The following is a 19,412-nucleotide window of genomic DNA, read 5'->3' as shown; positions in this document are numbered from 1 at the left end:
GTAAGGAGTCTCATGTGCGGCATCTTGTCAAGGGCTTTCTGAAAGTCCAAATATACAACTTCCACTGCATCCCCTTTATCTATCCTACTTGCATTCTCCTCAATGAATTCCAACGGATTAATCAGGCAAGATTTTTCCTTAAGGAAACCATGCTGACTTTGTCCTATGTTGTCCCATGTCACCAAGAACTCCATAATCTCATCCTTAACAATTGTCTCCAACACTTTCTAACCACTGAGGTCAAGCTAACTGGTCTATAATTTCCTTTCTTCTGCCTCCCTCCTTTGTTAAAGAGTGGGGTGACTTCTACAATTTTCCAGTCCTCTGGAACCTTGCCACAGTCCAAAGATTTTTGAAAAGCCTTTACAATCTCTGATGCTATCTCTTTCTGAACCCTAGGATGCAGTTCATCTGGTCTGGGTGACTTATGTATCCTTAAGTCTTTCAGATTTTTGAGCACCTTCTCCCTTGTAATAGTAACTGCACTCACTCCTTTTCCCTCACACCCTTCAACTTCCGGCACACAGCTTGTGTCTTCCACAGTGAGGACTGATGCAAAATACTCATTTAGTTCATCCGCCATCTTCTTGTACCTCACTATTATTTCTATGGCCTCATTTTCGACAGTTCTGAAGTTCATATTCTTTTGGTATTCTCAATGAATCCATAATAGAATAATAGCTATAATAAAATCAGTGAATGACCACGCCAACTGGGTGTTCAACCAGTGTGCAAAAGACAACAAACTGTGCAAATACAAAAAGAAAACAAATAATAATAATAAATGCATAACCAATAAATATCAGGAATACAAGATGAAGTGTCTTTCAAAGTTAATCCATGGGTTGTGGGAGTATTTCAATGATGGGGCAAGTGAAGCTATTCCTTTTGGTTCAAGAGCCTGATGGATGTGGGATAATAACTATTCTTGAACCTGGTGGTGTGAGTCCTGAGGCTCCTGTACCATCTTCCTGATGGCAGCAGTGAGAAGAGAGTATGGCCTGGGTGGTGAGGGCCCCTGATGATGGATGCTGCTTTCCTGCAACAACACTCCATGTGGATGTGCTCAGTGGTGGAGAGGGCATCACTGGCATAACTAACTGAAAGTTGTGTCACAGGTTGATAGGTGGTTAAATAAAGCTTCTGGTAATTTGCCCTTCTTAAATTGAAGTATTGAGTATAGGAGATGGGATGTTATGTTGAAGTTGTATAAGATATTAGTGAGGCCTAATTTGGAGTATTGTGTGTAGTTTGGTCAACTACCTACTGGAAAGATGTAAGTGAAGTTAAAAGAGTACAGAGAAAATTTACAAGGATGTTAATGGAGGACCTGAGTTATAAGGAAAGATTGAATAGGTTAGAACTTTATTTCTTGGAGGGTAGAAGATTGAGGGAAGGTATGAATGTATAAAAAATTATGAGGGGTACAGATAGGGAAAACAGACTTTTTCCGCTGAGCTTGGGTGGGACTACAACTAGATGTCATAGGTTAGGGGTGAAAGGTAAAAATCTTAACAGGAGCATGAGGGGAAACTTCATCATTCAGAGGTTCGTAAGAGTATGGAATGAGCTACCAGCACAAATGGTGCACGCAGGCTCGATTTCAACATTTAAGCGAAGTTTGGAAAGGTACATGGATGATAGTGGTATGGAAAGCTACGGTCTGGGTGTTGGTCAATGGGACTAGGCAGCTTAAATGGTTCAGCATCGACCACATGGGCCAAAGGGCCTGTTTGTGTGCTGTATTTTCCTATGATTCTGTGACTCTATTCCATCCTTCTAATGTGCCAATCATCTCAGCTATATTCCATTTCATCTGATGTTCCAGGTCTAGACAAAGTGCCTCCAGAAAGTGGGAATAAAGTGTATCCAAAATTGACCTCATCCTGATGGTTGTTTTTGTGTGTGGCTATATCAAGCTGTGCATAGAATCAGAGTATGCAAATACTACTTGCCCCAGTTTTACAAAGGATGGTCTTGTCCTTGGTGCTGCACAATGTTCTATTCATTTGGACTTTGACACACCACTGTATCTCTCATATATTAGAACAACTCTGCAGAGAAACAGTTGAATGTTAATCTATTTGATTCTATTCAGTATGGAACAATAAGGACACAATATATTCTGTGGGATGCAGGTTATCAAACATTTGGCAGAATGTGTCATTGCTAGAATTTGCAAACAAGTACCAACAGTTTGTTGGGTTAACAGTGAAAGGGTCCTCCTCCATTCACGCTGCCCTCAAGACAGATGTGATGATATGACACAATTGTCCATCACTTTGTGAGCCGTGTGTTCACAAAGAAGGTCTGTTAAAGGATGCAAGGGTCCTTGTCAAGGTTTGTCTCAAACATCTGCTTATCAGAGGACTCTGAACTATGGGCTGATCCCCAGGTACATGTAAGAAGACATAGATCAGCTCTGTCTGAAACCGAAGGGATTCAGCCGGAAATGTCGACTATGCTTTCTTTCCTATTGATACTGCCTGGCCTGCTGGGTTGCAGAAGCATTTTGTGTGTGTTACATGAATAGCATTGGTGATTTGTGTTAGAATGTGTCAAGTTAATTAATCTGTTGAGCTAATAACACTAGAATATGCTGACTTAATTAGAATACGCTAATATAATTATTGTATTACCTGTATATGTTTTCTGGAATTATGTTTATTTTTAGAAAAAGTAACTCAGAGTTCTCAGCAGACATTCTGAAGTTGAGTTATCAGAGAGTGATCAAAAGATTTTTGGGACGGACAGCAGAGTTCAGATATGGGATTTTAAAGGCCAAGAGCACAGAGAAAAACTGGAAAGGAAATAAAGTTTAGGAATGCCTAGGAGGCCAGAATGGAAGAAATTGGAGTTCATGGGTTTCTGAGTGCAGAAAAAGGGAGAAATGAAAATGAGATGATGAATTGAATTTTTTGAAGCCACTACACATCCAAACTAGGAACCAATGTAGTGTAATAAGCATTGAGACCTGGCCAGTTCAGGTATAACATTAGAGTCTTGGGTCAGCTTAAGTTGATGAAGGGTTTGAGGTAGAGGTTAAGGAGGAATGCATTTTAACAGAAACAGAAGCAGGGAAGTTGCATAAATCCAATTAGTTCTCAACTGGAGTATTGTCCAGTACTAGGCATTGTACTCTGAGGGCAACACACACAAAATGCTGGAAGATCTCAGCAAGTCAGGCAGCATCTATGGAAATGAGTAGATGGTCTGTTTCGGGCTAAGACCCTTCTATAGGCGTTCCTGCTGAGTTACTCCAGCATTCTGTGTGTGTTGCTTTGAATTTCCAGCATCTGCAGAATTTCTTGTGTTTATATGTTGTACTCTGGAAGCTGTGTTCATGCCTTTGAGAAGGTGTCCAATGGATTTACCAGAATTTGGTCCAGTTTTATCTGAATTTAGCAGAGAACATGAAAAGGATAATTAATGGAGAGTTTCTGAATTTATGTGATATTCATTGCTTAAGGGAAAAGTGCTTCCACAGGTAGGGAATTTAACTTTCAGTAAGCTTGGAGACTTTTCTTGGACGTTCCTTGTGTTTTAAGTGTTTCCTTAGTGGGCTGCTTAAGGAACAGGAGACATGATGGCTGCCAGGACTTAAGAACTTTTTTTAAAGCTATTATTAATGCTTTTTGAGTTAGTGATTTAGATGCATATCATATTATTACTGAGTTAAGTATTGAATGTAATGAGTTTTTTTTTTGCTACAACAAGTGTATGGGACATTGGAAAAATGTTGAATTTCCCCATGGGGATGAATAAAGTATCTATCTATCTATCTATCTATCTATCTATCAAAAGACTAAGGTTATGAGATGAGTTCACAGAAGAAAGACTTTAGGCTTTCTGAACAGATTACAAAGGTAAAAAGTTATGCTGAGCTTATATGAGGGCTGGAGTATTCTATCTAATTCTCGGCTCTGCAGTATCGGAGTGAAGGCTTTGGGGAGGATGTAGAGGGAATGCACCAGAACTGGTACATGGCAACAGGAGCTGAGATTGTTAGTTTGTTGCAGTAAGGGTTGAGAGAAGATTTTATAGACATACTCACAATCAGCAGTATCTGTCTGGAGCAATCTGAATCTTAAACCAGCTCAAAGGATCAGAAAAAGCACAGACATGAGTCCACTTTCTGTTTTAACTTCTCTGACCCTTTACACACATTGGGACTATTTAGTCTGATTGAATTAATATCACAAATTTAAGCATTGTGTCAGACCATGAAATCTCTCTGAACAGTTCTACAATATCTCTTTATATAACATGTACTTAATTATTTTTATTGTCTAATTTGCTGCTCCATTTCTATGTTTCACTACTGCCATAGAGAATTTTCTTTATATCTTAATCAGATAAAATGGAAGAAGTGATTGGTATCCTTGGTTCATCTGTTTTGCTGGATCCTAAAATCAAAGTTGATCCCAACAAGAATGATGTTCTTTGGACTTTCATCGGCAGTAATAAAAGCCTTGAGATTGTCTTGGATCACATCCCAGGTCTCACCATGGAACCAAGTGAACAGTTCAAGAACCGTTCGCAGTTTTTTGCTTCTTCTGGTGGACTGATGATAAACAGTTTAAAAGCCAGTGACCAAGGAGATTATACCTTCACTGTGGATGGACGAGAGCTCAAAGTTATACAATTGTTTCTTCATGGTGAGTAGTTCCACTTGTTGTTGATGCAGCATATGAGTTGCTTGCGATGGAATCTGTGGTTGTTGTTTCCGTTAAAGACGAAATGAGAAGGCACGCCTTGTCTACTAAGTGCTGCAACATTCAATGTTGAATGCAGTCATTCAGTCAGTTGGTAAGGCTATGATGCATATATCATCTCATAGAGGAGTTCATTAGGATTGTGATGAAAGATTTTGTGAGATGGAAGAAGTTACGAAGAGAATTGGGAGGGAGGAATAGAACAGACACAAAACCTTTAGTATGGTGAGATCAGTCCATGATGTGGTCAGTTTCATGGCTTAGTGAGGGAATTTATAGAGGGAGCACAAAGGAACATGAAAGTAGAACTGTAGGAAATTTCCAGCACATCAGCACATGCTTAGAAGAGAAATAAAGTCTGAACCAGTGAGTAGCTTTGGCTGGAACTCAACTAAATTTCCTTAAGCCTTTGTGCTCTTTCTGGCAATTTCACCTGTACTGAGTTGATTATACAAATCTAGTTATGTGGAGTTCAGTCCTAAATAGTTTCACAATATCTATCATGCAGAATATGTTCATTCATGTAGTTTTCACATGGTACTCCATTTCAGTGTTCAGCTGCCACCATGAGCTAAATGAGTGCACTTTTTTTTATTTGGTTAACAGAAAAAATGAAAGAAGTGATTGGTATCCTTAACTCATCAGTTTTACTGGATCCCGAGCTCGAAGTTGATCCCAGCAAGAATGAAATTGTTTGGACTTTCATCGGAAACAGCATTTTACATCATGTCCCAGATCAGAAGACAACAGAATATAGTGAACAGTTTGAGTCCCGTTTAAAATTTAATACTTCCAATGGGGTTTTGACTGTAAATGGATTAACACCTGGTGATCAAGGAAATTACAGCTTTATTGTGAATGAACAAGAGATGAAAATATTACAACTGCTGATCTTTGGTAGGTAATCATTACATTGTTTGATATGATTGGTGAAACAGTGAGCATCAAATCTGCCATAGTATTATTGGTGGTCATTTCTTTTGAAGGTTAAGTAGAGCACACAATGTGATAAGTAGTAAAATTCTTGACATTCAACTACAAGAGTTCAGTTAACACCCATCCCATGGAGATGGGTGGGAGAATTCAGTGTCTGTCAAACCCAAGAGTTGGAATTTCATGTTGTGGAGGGTGGTGTGGTGGGAACCATCAGCAGCAGTCTCTGAAGTTAGCCAATGATCAAAAACACGGACTGTTCTTGGCCCTCTCATTTCCCTTTACATCTGCAGGCTACTCTTTTTCTATTCTGCATGATCTTGGCTTTATCACAATTAATGTGAAAGTTGATTATAAGACCATAAGACATACATTGGGAGCAGAATTAGACAATTCAGCCCATCAGGTTTGCTTTGTCATTCCATCATGCCTCATTTATTATCCCTGTCAAATTAATTTTCCTTCCTTCACACCGTAACCATTGACTCCCTGATTAATCAAGAACCTTTTAACCTCTGATTTGAATATACTCAATGACTTGGCCTCCATAGCCACCTGTGATAATGAATTCCTTAAATTCACTACCCACTGGCTAAAGAAATTCCTCCTTTTCTCTGTTCTAAATGGACATCTGTCTATTCTAAGGCTGTGCTCTTTGGTCCTAGAAAACATCTTCCTCACATCCACTCTTCAATATTCAGTATTCAATAGTCTTCAATGAGATCCCCCCTCATTCTTCCAAACTCCATTGAGAACAGGCCCAGAGCCATCAAACACAACTCTATACCCCTTCATTCCTGGAATAAAAGTTCAATGTAAATTTATTATCAAAGCACATATATGTATTCATGTACAAACTTGAGAATCATTTTCTTGTGGGCATATGTAGTAATCCAAGAACCATAATAGAATCCAAGAAAGACTGCACTCAACAGGACGGTCTAACAACCAATGATGAAAAAACAACAAACTGTGCAAAAAGAAAAGAAAAAAGATATAATAATAATAAATAAATAAGCAATAAATATCGAGAACATGATATGTACAGTCCTTGAAAGTTGAGTCCATAGGTTGTAGAAAAGGTTCAGTGATGGGGCAAGTGATGCTAGGTGAAATTGTTCCTAATGACTCAAGTAGATGCTGCCTGGCCTGCTGCATTCACCAGCATGTTTTGTGTGTGTTGCTTGAATTTCCAGCATCTGCAGATTTCTTTGTCTTTGCTGATTCAAGAGCCTAATGGTTGAGGTTTAGTAATTGTTCCTGAATTTGGTGGTGAGAGTCCTCAGGCTCCTGTACCACCTTTCTGATGGCACAGCAGCAATAGGAGAGCATGACGTGGGGTCCTTGATGTTAGATGCTGCTTCCCTGGGACTGTACTCTATGTAGATGTCCTCAATGGTAGGGAGGTCTTTACCTGTGATAGCTGGGTCGTATCCACTATATGCGGACTTTCTGTTCAAGGGCATTGGTGTTTCCATATCAGGCTGCGATTGAACTGGTCAATATACTCCCCATCACAGAAGGATTGTTGTAGATGGTTTGTATTCTGCATGGAGGACAGTGACCATTGGTGTTCCATAGGCATCTGTTCTGGGGCCCCTCCTCTTTGTGATTTTTGTAAATGACCTCGATGAGGAAATAGAAGGGTGAGTTAGTAAGTTTGCTGATGACACAAAGGTTAGGGGTGTTGTGGTGGATAGTCTGGAGCGTTGTTAGAGGTTACAGCGGGACATTGATAGGATGCAGAACTGGGCTGAGAAGTGGCGGATGGGGTTCAACCCAGATAAGTGTGAAGTGGTTCATTTCAGTGGGTCAAATTTGAAGACAGAATATAATATTAATGGTAAGACTCTTGACAGTGTGAAGGATCAGCAAGGTCTTGGGGTTTACATCCATAGGACACTCAAAAATGCAGTGCAGGTGAAGGTGTATGATGTGATGGCTTTCATCAACCGTGGGATTGAGTTCAAGAGCTATGAAGTAATGTTAAAGCTATATCAGACCTTTCTTGGAGTACTGTGTTCATTTCTGGTCACCTCATTACAGGAAGGATGTGAATATTACAGAGAGGGTGCAGAGGAGATTTACAAGGATGTTGGAGATCATTCCTTATGAGAATAGGTGAAGCCATAGGTGTAAAGTGAGTAGCGTAGGGGTCTAAATGCACATCATGAGATGCAGCTGTGCTGACAGAGATTGCGTAGGAGATGTTGTTGCCAATCCAAACTGACTGGGGTCTGTAAATGAGGAAATTGAGAATCCTATTGCACAAGGAACTATTGATGCCATGATCTCGAAGCTTATTGATTAGTTTTGAAGGGATTGAATGCCGAACCGTAGTGGATAATGAGTATCCTGATGTATGCATCATTGCAGTGTAGATGTTCCCGGTTGAGTGATGAGCCAACTACTCACAGTGCTCCAGGTGCAATCTGAACAATGCCTTATGAAGCCTCAGCTTTGCATCCTTGTTCTTATATTCTGATCTCTCAAAATGAATGCCAACATTGCAGTTGTCTTCCTTACCACTGACTCAACCTGCGAGTTAATCTTTAGCGAATCATGCACAAGGACTCCCAAGTTCCTTTGCATCTCCGGTTTCTGAATTTCCTTTCCCATTTAGAAAGCAGTCTACACCTTTATTTCTTCTATCAAAGTTCATGAACATACACTTCCCTACACTATATTTCATTTGCCACTTCTTTACCCATTCTCCCTTTCTGTATAAGTTCTTCCACAGACTCCCTGCTGCCACAACGCTACTTGCCTCTCCACCTGTCTTCGTATCATCTGCAAACTTCACCACAGAGCCATCAATTCCATCTCCAAATCATTCATGTATAAAGAGAAAAGTAACAGTCTTAAAACTGATCCCTGTGGAACATGTCTAGTCACTGGCAGGCAACCAGAAATGGCCTCTTTACTTCCTGCCTGTCAGTGAAGTATCCATGCTCCATGATCTTCTATCCATGCTCGTATCTTTCCTGCAATACCATGGGCTCTTGTCTTGTTAAGCAGCCTCATGTGTGGCACCTTGTTAAAAGCCCTCTGGAAATCCAAGTAAATAACGTCTACTGACTCTCCATTGTCTATCATATATGTTATTACCTCAAAAAAATTCCCACAAATTTTCAGGTAAGATTTTTCCTTAAGGAAGCTATGCTGACTTTGACCTATTTTATCACGTGTCTCCAAATACCCCGAAGCTTCATTTGTAATAATGGACTCCAACATCAATCCAACCATAGAAATCAGGATATCTGGAGTATAATTTTCTTTCTTCTGCCTCCCTCCCTTCTTAAAGAGTAAAGTGACATTTATAAATTTCCAGCCCTCCAGAATCACTCTAGGATCCAGTGATTCTTGAACGATCATTACTAATGCCTCCACAATCTCTTCAGCTATCTCTTTCAGAACCCTGAGGTGTAGTCCATCTGTTCCAGCCAATTTATCTACCTTCAGACCTTTAGGTTTCCCAAATACCTTCTCCTTAGTAATAGCAACATGACATTCCTGAATTCCTGGCACACTGCTTGTGTCTTCCACAGTGAAGACTGACATAAAATACTGATTTAGTTCCTCTGCCATTTCTTTGTCCTCCATTACTACCTCTCCAGCATCATTTTTCAGTGGTCATACAGCCACTCTCAGCCCTCTTTTACTCTTTATATATTTTTGAAAACTTATTGTATCCTCTTTTATACATATTATTGGCAAGCTTACCTTCACATTTAATCTTTTCTCTCTTTATGGCTTTTTAGTTGCCTTCTTTTGGTCTTCAAAAGCTTCCCAATCATCTATTTTTCCACTAATTTTTGTTATATTGAAAAACTTTGCCCTCTCTTTTACTTTTCTGCTGTCTCTGACTTCCTATGTCAGCTGCATTTGCTTCATTCTCCCCTTAGAATACTTCCTCTTCTTTGGGATGAATCTAACCTGCGGCTTCTGAATTGCTCCCAAAACATCCAGCCATTGCTGCTCTGTCATCATTCTTATATATGTCCTCTTGCAATCAACTTTAGCTAGCTTCTCTCTCATGCCTCTATAATTCCTTTTACTCAACTGTAAAACTGCTACATCGGACTTTGGCTTACCCCTCTCAAATTCTATCATATTATGATCGTTGCTTCCTAAGTGTTCCTTTTCCTTAAGATCCTTAATCAAATTTTGTTTGTTATACAACACCCAGTCCAGAATTGCCTTTCCCCTCGTGAGCTCAACCACAAGCTACTCTAAAGAGCCATCAGTAGACTGTCTACAATTTCCTTCTCTTAGGATTCAGCACCAACCTGATTTTCCCAATCTACTTGCATTTGGAAATCCCCCAGTGCTATTGTAACATTGTCCTTTTCACATGCCTTTTCATTTTTTCTGTTGAAATTTGGCTACTATTTGGAAGTCTGTATATAACTCCCATCAGGGTCTTTTAAGCCTTGCAATTTCTGAACTCAGCCCATAAAGATTCTCCATCTTCAGATCCTATGTCAGCTCTTTTCTAAAGATTTAATTTCTTTTTTTTTAACAAGCACAGTCACCCCACTGTCACTGCCTGCCTGCCTGTCCTTTTGATACAATGTGTATCTGATGCACCATCAATAACTCTTGGAGACGTGAGGCGAGATATAGGATTTTATTGGCTGGAAGAAAGAACAAGCAGCAATTGACCACCACACTGCATCCTGGAGACTGAGGCCGGGGCGGTGAACCCAATTGCCTTTATACCGGGGTCCGTGGGAGGAGCCACAGGAGCAGTCAGCAGGGGGGGCGTGTCCAGACAGGGATATGTAGTTCACCACAGTATCCTTGGATGTTAAGCTGCATATTATGTTCTTCTTTCAGCCATGACGCAGTGATTCCGACAATGTTGTACCTGCTAATCTCTAATCGCCGTACAACATCATCTACCTTATTCCATATATTACGTGCATTCAAGTATAACATTTTCAGTTCTGTATTCATAACCCTTTTTGTTCTTGCGTCCATGTTACAATATAATTTAAGAATATGGTCAAAAGTTCGGATTGTTGGGCTTCCTAAGTCATCTTAAGAGTTATATGAGTAAGGTTGTTCAGGGAGTAAATTCCAGAGCTTGTAAGTGGAACTAACAATATTGGATCCAATAATTGGGAATTTGCAAGATGCCAGAATGGAGGAAGCTGAAGTTATGAGAGTTGTGTGTCCTGAGTACAATGCAGCAAAAGGGAGAAATAAAGCCTTGTGGTAGTTTAAGGAAAAAATGTAGAATTGAGAACTGTTAAGGCAGTGCTGGAGCCATTGTTGGTGACTGGAACCCAACCTGTTTGGATATTCAATTAGGTCTGCTCCAATTGATGCAAGGTTTGAGGTGGGAGGAGAGCAAGGAAAAAAACTTTAACAGCAAACAGAAGCAAGGTTCCAGAAAACTATTAGTTGCAATACACCTTATGCTGGAGAACTTATTTGAGACAAAAAATAAATTTCTTGACATATGCCGGTGATTTTAAAACTGATTCTAACTCTGACATTGCAATCTTAGGAAGTTTTTGAAGCTTTTAGGAGGGTGCAGAAGGGGTTGACCAGAATTAGAACAATTATTCAGGGCTTGTCATGCCACCTGGGTCTCTAGTTGTGTGGCCTCACTCACAGTGCTGCTTATAAATGTGAATTAATTTTTAATATCATAATTTTTAAAGCTGGAAGCAGATTGGATTCTAATAATCAACAAGGAACTGGAGAAAAATGTCCAATTGATGGTTAGGGAAATAAGAAGGGTGTGTTAGAGCCATAATGGCAAGTTGAACTGAATGACTTTTGCTCGTGATGTGTGATTCCTTTATCAGTTATCTTGTCATCTTCAGACTTAGATATTTATCACCTCAGCTGGACTCTCACTTCTTCCCACATGCTGTCCATCTTTCATGATTATTAGCTCCATGAGTTTCTTTAAGTCCCTTTCAGTGAATCTTGAAGTTCACTCATCTCCCTTTTCTGGAATGGCTGCAGCCATATTGACCCTATTAAAGTTGTGGAAGATTCTAGAATGAGGGGTCATCATTTAAAAATAAATACCCATTTAGGATAGACATAGAGACATAGAAAACCTACAGCACAATACAGGCCCTTCGGCCCACAAAGCTCTGCCGAACATGTCCTTACCTTAGAACTACCTAGGCTTACCCATAGCCCTCTATTTTTCTAAGCTCCATGTACCCATCCAAGAGTCTCTTAAAAGACCCTATTGTTTCCACCTCCACCACCGCTGCTGACAGCCCATTGTGGCAAACGTTTTTCTTAGGTGCTTTTCATTGCCTTTTTGAAGAAGGAAATTTGGAGTAATTGAATACTCTTAAGGTAATGAATAAGCAAGGGGGCAAAGAGCTACCTGGGGGTCAATAGGTATGTGGAGATTGGGCTCCAGTAAACCATAATCTTGTTAAACGGGCAAGGAGGGTTGAGTGGTTTGGTTTTGCTCTTAATTCCTAAGTTTGTCTGTAGCTTTGGTTTGTATGAACTTACTGTATAATGCAAGTCCTTTCAAACACATTTGATTCAATATCATGCAGCAGGATTTCATTCAGTATTGTTCTAGTCCAGTAACAATGTTTTCCCCTTTAGAAAAGCTGTCAAACGCATCGATATTCATAGACTCCTACAGTTCCCTGGGATTCACTGTCCAGCTAACCTGTGATGTTGATGGAGATGCTGATGAATTTCAATGGCAAAAAGATGGAGGGGAAATCTCCCAGCGACACCGACTAACAGATGGGAACATGACCCTTGTTATCCAACATGCTTTAGTTAGTGACTGTGGAAGCTATACCTGTGTCGCCAAAAATCCCATCAGCTCCATCAGGGGAAATCGCAGCATAATTCTCATTGGTAAGCTTTGTTTCTGAATATTTTGAGGGTAGTCTTTGGGAACAAATGCAATTGGTGGGCTTTTGAATGTAAACTATGTAAATCAGCACCACAACAGAGATGGGAAAAGCTGAATTAATAAAGTTCATTTAATTTAGCACAGAAGAAGTCATTCAGCTCACCAGGAATGTACTATTCAATATAAAAAGCAATCCATCTAGTTTCACTCTTTATCCTCTCCCCACAATACTGCTTTTTTTTCAGATTCTTGTCCTGCCATCTATCAACATTACATTTTAATCTACTTTCATTACCTCCATCGGTGAATTCTAAATCAGATCCACAAGCTGTGTACAGTATATTTTAAAAATGGCCTCATGTTCCTTTTATTGTTCTTTGCTGGTCATCTTCATTGCTGACCCCTCTACCATTGGAATCATTCTCTGTCTATCGAATGTATATGTATCCTTTGTTATTTTAAATATCTCTGTCAGGCTTTCTGATAACTTCTTCTGGAAAAGAACTCCAGGTTTATCCATTTCTGGCCAGCACAACAATTCAGTGGCTTTTTACAAGGGCAAGTTGAGCCATATGGTGCTGCTCTGAAGTCACAGATTGGCAAAACTGGCCATGGGTTAGTACATTCCTTTTCCTGCAGCAACAAAGCATTTGCTGGAGGAACTCAATGGGTTGCGGATGTATGTTTGCGCAGAGAGGAGAATGGTAAATGGTAGGGAAGATATTGTTGACATTTGTGTTGAAATGCTGTACCTGTTTCAACCTGAAACATCAGCAGTTCCTTTCTCCACATAGATGCTGTCTAACTTGCTGAGTTCCTCCAGCAGATTCTAGCATTGCCAATCTCTTGTGTCTACCTGTCCTGTAGTAGCTGACCAGGACAGTTTAGTTGCTGCAACATCTGGCAATTTTAATGGTCTTGTATTGTTACATTTTTATTCATTTGAATTTATTTTTAATTACAGGCCTTTCCAATAATGATGCAATAGTTGTATTTGTGTTGACTGCAGGACTGGTGATATGTTCAGCATCCCTTCATCCAGCCATGTTGCTGGACGACTGGAAATTAAAAACACAAGGTATTTGCTATTATACCATTGATTAAATTAGTAATATGGTTTATTATTGTCACATACATCAATATACAATGAAAATCTTGGTTTTTCATGCCATCTGTACAGATAATTTCATCACGTATGTACCTCAAAGTAGTTAGTCCAAGGGAAAATCAATAACAGAAAGCATAATACTGTGTTACAGTTACTGAAAAGTGCAGGCAGGCAGACAATGCAAGGCCATGATGATGTAGATAATGAGGTAGATTGTGAGGTGGATTGAGGTCAAGAATCCATTTTATCCTACAAGAAATCTGTTCAATATTCTCATAGCAGTGGAATTGAAGCTGTCCTTCAGAATGGCAGTATGTGTTTTCAGGCTTTTGAAAGAAGAGAGAAAGGAGAAGAGAAAATGTCCAGGGTGGGAGGGGTCTTTGATTATGTTGGCTGCTTTGTTGAGGCAACAAAAAGTGAAAATAGAGTCTACGGAAGGGAGGTTTGTTTCTGTGATGTGCTGAGCAGAGCAGCTGACATACCAAGCCTTAATAAACCCAGATAGGATGTTTCCAATGATGCATTGATAAAAATTGTTGTGAGTCAAAGGGAACATGCCAAATTTCTTTAGACTCTTGAGGAAGTAAAGATATTGATGAGGTTTCTTGGCCTTGGTGTCAATGTGGTCTGATCAGGGCAAGCAAGAGATGATGTGTACACCTGGGAGCTTGAAGTTCTTAACCCTCTCGATGCTAACACTGTTGATGTACATACCCCCTCCACCCTCATTCCTGAAGTAAATGACCATCTCTTTTGTTTTGCTGATGGTGAAGGAAAGATTGTTGTCATGACAGCATGCCACTTAGTTATCTCCTTCCTGTACTCCAGCTCACTTGAGATTTGTCCCACTACAGTTGTATCATCTCAAGTTTGTAGATGGAGTGAGAGCAAAGCCTGGCCATGCAATCTCAAGTGTATAATTTTCTCCTCTGAGTGAAGTTTTGAATTCTAACATTGAATTTTTGAGAAAAAGGAGGTGATGGGTGCTACAGGGAAGCAGTGCCACCCAAGCTGCAGGAGGCAAGTAGCTGGGTGACTGTCAGGAGAAGGAAGGAAAATAGCCAGATAGTGTAGAGTACCCTTGCGGCCCGATAGACAGTGAATATGGCAGAAACATAGTCCGTTGGATGGATTGAAATGTGTTTAATTTAATACAAGAAGTATCAGGAACAAGGGCAATGAACTGAGAGCATGAAAACTACAACATTGTAGCCATTACAGAGACTTGGTTGTCACAAGGAAAGGTATGTCTGCTGGATGTTCCAGGTTTAGATATTTCAAAAGAGACAAGGAAGAAGGTAAAAGAAGTGGGATTGTGCCATTGCTAATCAAGGATATTATTACAGCTGCAGAAAAAGTCATAGAAAGATCTTCTATTAATGCAGTGTGGGTGGAAGTTAGAAAAAGGAAGGTAACAATCATTCTAGTGGGAGTATTCTGCAGACCCTCCAATAGCATTAAGGACACGGAGGAGTTGATTTTGGAAAGATGCAAAAATAATAGGGTTGTTTCATGGAAGACTTCATTTTTTTTATATTGATTGGCATGTTCTTAGTGCAGGGAAACTAGATGGGCTAGAACTTGTTAGGTGAGTCCAGGAAGGGTTCCTGGCACAATGCACTCAGTGGCCACTTTATTAGGTACACCTGTACACCTCCTTGTTAATGCAAATATCTAATTAGCCAATCATGCAATAGCAACTCAATGCATAAAAGCAGGCAAATATGGTCAAGAGGTTCAGTAGTTGTTCAGACAAAACATGAGAATGGGGAAGAAATATGATCTAAGTAAATTTGACTGATTGTTGGTGCCAGATAGGATGGTCTGATTATGTCAGAAACTGCTGAACTCTTGTCTCTAGAACACGATAGTCTCTAGAATTTATAGAGAATGGTGAAAAAAAAAACATTAAAAATACATCCAGTGAGTGGGGCAGCTTTGTGGCCAAAAATGACTTGTTGAAGTGAGAGGTTAGAAGAGAATGTCCAGACTGGTTCAGACTGACAGCAAGGCCACAGTGTTTCAATAACCACAGTTGTGTGCAGAAGAGTGCACAACATGTCAAACCTTGAAGTGGGTGGTCACAGCAGCAGAAGACCATGGGCATACCCTCTGTGGCCACTTTGTTAGGTACAGGAGGCACTTAATAAAGTGGCCACTAAGTGTATGTGCAGAAACTAACCATACTGGATCTGGTAATAGACCGTGAACCTGGTGAGCTGACAGATCCTTTGGTGGAGATAGTGACCACAACTTTGTGACTTTTAACATGGACTTGCAAAAGGATGGGAGCAGATGGTGTAGGAGAGTATTAAATCAGGGATGGGCTATTTATGATGAGGTAGGAACTTAAGAATGTGAATTGGGAAGAGATGTTCTCAGGGAAATGTACAACAGAAATACGGAGGTTATTTAGTGAAAACTTGCATGTATTTCTAGGTAGGTTTGTCCCATTGAGGCAGGGAAAGGATGGTAGGGAGAAGGAAGCACGACTGAAAAGACAGGTAGAACATTTGGTCAAAAGGATCATACTTAAGGTTTCTGAAGGCTAGTTCCAACAGGGGACTTGAGAGTTATAACGTAGCCTGGAAAGAACTGAACAATGGTTTTACAAGAGCTAGAAGAGGACACAAGAAGGCCTTTATGAGTAGGGCTAAGGAAACCCCAAGGCATTCTACATGTACATGGAGAACAGGAGGATGACTAGAGGGCAGGACCAATCACGGATAAAAGAGGAAATATGTACCTGGAGTTGGAGGAGGTAGGGGAAAAGTATTTAGTGTCAGTATTCACCAGTGAGAGGGACCTTGATGAATGTGCGGTCAGCATAGAATAGGCTAATATGCTGGAACACGTCAATGTTAAGAAAGAGGATGTACTGGAGTTTTTGAAAAACATTAGGATAGATGAAACCCGGTAGCCAGACAGGATATATCCCAGTTTACCTCAAGAAGTGAGGGAAAAGTTTGCTGCACCTTTGTGATGATCTTTGCATCCTCAATGGCTTTTGGAGTAGTATCAGAAATTGGAGGATGGCAAATATTATTTCCTTGTTCAAGAAAAGTAATGGGGTAATCCTCCATTCATTGACCAGTGAATCTTACTTCAGTGGCAGGCAAACTATCAGAGAGGATTTTTAGAGACGGGCTTTGTGAGGGGCAGATCATGCCTCACTTTTTTGAGGAAATAACAAACAAATTGATGAAGATAGAGCAGTGGATGTGAGTATAGACTTTACTAAGGTGTTCCCAATGCTGGTCTTCCTTAGAAAGCCAGGAGGCATGGGAGTCAGGGAAATTCATCTGCATGGATTTGGAGGTGGCTTGCCCACAGAAAGCAGAAAGAGAGATGGCAGATGGAGTTCAATCTGGAAATGTGAACTCTTTGTAAGGTTGAACTTGAAGGCAGAATACAGGTTATTGGCAGGATTCTTAGCAGTATGGAATAACAGAGATACAGTATCCTGGATGACAGTCAGAAAGGGGAAAAGGGTTAAACAGCTTGTGGAGAGTACCCCTGCGGTCATCCCCCTCAACAACAGGTATACTGTTCAGGAGAGATGACCTAGCAGAGGAAGGTCAGGTCTCTGGCCCTGTCTGGCTCTGTGACTCAGAATGAAAGGGAGGAGAAGAGGTGAGTTGTGGTGATATGGGGTTTGCTAGTTTGTTAGGAGGTTTTGTGGACGAGATTCCCAGGTGCTATGTTGCTTCCCGAGTGCCAGGGTCTTGGACATCTTGGATCGAGTCCTTGGTGTTCTTAAGTGGGTGGGTGAGCAGCCAGAGGTTGTGATCCATGTAAGAACCAATGACAGACTGAAGATAGGAAGACTGAAGAGATTCTGCAAAGTGAGTTCAGGGAGTTAGGTTAAGTTAAAGCACAGGACCTCCAGTGCTGATCGCAGGATTGCTACCTGTGCCATGCGCTAAGGTCAAAAACTGGAAGATTATATTATTTAACACATGGCTAAGGAGTTAATGTAGGAGAAAGGGTATCAGATCGATCCAGGGTTTTTAGTTCAGGAAGACTTTGACTGTCTTCTGGGGGACAACATTGTTGATGCAGGGGAGCGGTAGTGATAGGGGACTCCATATTCAGAGGAACAGATTCAGCGGATGTGAATGGAACAGCCGCATGGTATGTTGCCCTCTGGGTGCCAGGGTCAGATGTCTCGGATCGTGTCCACAGTATTTTGGAGAGGAGGGAGAGCAGCCAGATATCTTGGTACAGATCGATACCGATGACATTGGAAAGAAAAGCTCGACCTGAAGAGAGAATTTAGAGAGCTAGGCAGAAAGTTGAGAAGCAGGGTAGTAATTTCTGGATTGCTACCTGTGCCATGTGCCAGTGAGGGTAGAAAGAAGATAATTTGGTAGATGAACACATGGCTGAAGGAGCAGGGCTTCAGGTTCTTGAATCATTGGGATCTCTTCTGCGGGAGGTATGGCCGATACAAAAGGGATGAACCCAAGGGGGACCAATACACATCTGGGCAGGTTTGTTAGAGCTGCTGGGGAGGTTTTAAACTCATTTTGCAGGATGATGGGAGCAGTAGTGAAGGGACTCAGGTCAGGACAGTTGGTAGAAAATCAAAGATAGCATGCAGTCAGACTCTCAGGAAAGGCAGGCAGATGACAGGACAAAATTGCAGCCAGCAAAATGAGAATCAGTGCATTAGGGATTCAGAACCAAACTGAGTAGCAAACACAGTTCTGAAAGTGTAATATCTTAATACATGGGACAGAAGAAATAAGGTGGTTGATCTTGACACATTATTACAGATTATCGGCTATGATGTTGTGGCCATCACTGAATTGTGGCTGCAGGGTGGTTGTAGTTAAGAGCTGAATGTCTAAGGGTACATATTGTATCAGAGGGACAGGAAGGTAGGCAGAAAGGTTGGCATGGCTCTGCTTGTGAAGAATGGTATTAAATCAGCAGAAAGATGTGACATAGGATCAAAGATGTTGAATCCTTGTGGGTTGAGTTAAGAAACTGCAAGGGTAAAAGGACCCTGATAGCAGTTATATATAGGCCTCCCAACATTAGCTGGGATGTGGACCACAGATTACAATGGGAAATAGAAAAAGCGTGTTAAAAGGGCAATGTTATGATAGTCGTGGGAGATTTTTATCATGCAGGTCAATTGGGAAAATCAGGTTGGTAATGGATCTCAAGAGAGTGAATTTGTTGAATTAGGTATTCAAGATGGCTTTTTAGAGCAGCTTGTCATTGAGCCTACTGGGGATCATCTATACAGTACTGGATTGGTTGTAATGTAATGAACTGGAGGTGATTAGGGAACTTAAGGTAAAAGAACCCTTCGGAGACAGTGATCACAATATGATTGAGTTCAACTTAAAATTTGATAGGGAGAAAGTAAAGTCTGACATAGAAGTATTTCAGTGGAGTAAAGGGAATTGCAGTAGTATGAGAGAGGAGCTGGCCAACGTAAATTGGAAGGAGATGCTGGCAGGGATGGGAGTAGAATAGCAATGGCTTGGATGTCTGGGAAGAATGAGGAAGGTGCAGGATAGATGTATTCCAAAAACAAAAATACTCAAATGGCAGAACAGTACAACTCTGGCTGACAAGGGAAGTCAAAGCTCATGTAAAAGCAAAAGAGAGGGCAGACAACAAAGCAAAAATTAGCTGGAAGATGAAGTATTGTGAAGCTTTTATAAACCTACAGAAAGCAACTAAAAAAATCATTATGAGGGAAAAGATGAAATTGGAAAGCAGGTAAAAAACAAGACGTACAAAAAAGCTGGATGAACTCAGCAGGTTGGGCAGCATCCACTGA

General features: G+C 40.6%; 1 protein-coding gene across 8 annotated transcripts in view; it reads left to right on the top strand.

The window, feature by feature from the left end:
• The window catches only part of LOC140717349 (uncharacterized), a 95,810-nt gene that overhangs the window by 10,691 nt on the left and 65,707 nt on the right, over positions 1-19,412 (top strand). For 7 of the 8 annotated variants that reach the window (XM_073030862.1, XM_073030853.1, XM_073030894.1 and 4 more), the window contains 4 exons: positions 4,356-4,658; positions 5,322-5,612; positions 12,243-12,506; positions 13,469-13,582. In XM_073030862.1, the coding sequence (XP_072886963.1) occupies positions 4,356-4,658; positions 5,322-5,612; positions 12,243-12,506; positions 13,469-13,582 (972 nt within the window). The remainder of the gene's footprint in view (positions 1-4,355; positions 4,659-5,321; positions 5,613-12,242; positions 12,507-13,468; positions 13,583-19,412) is intronic. The other variant, XM_073030913.1, reaches the window with a different exon arrangement.

This window comes from Hemitrygon akajei, chromosome 2, assembly GCF_048418815.1.
Source record: "Hemitrygon akajei chromosome 2, sHemAka1.3, whole genome shotgun sequence".
NCBI lineage: Eukaryota > Metazoa > Chordata > Chondrichthyes > Myliobatiformes > Dasyatidae > Hemitrygon > Hemitrygon akajei.
The sequence above is the reverse complement of the archived record's forward strand: the minus strand, read 5'-3'. Positions and strand labels throughout refer to the sequence as shown.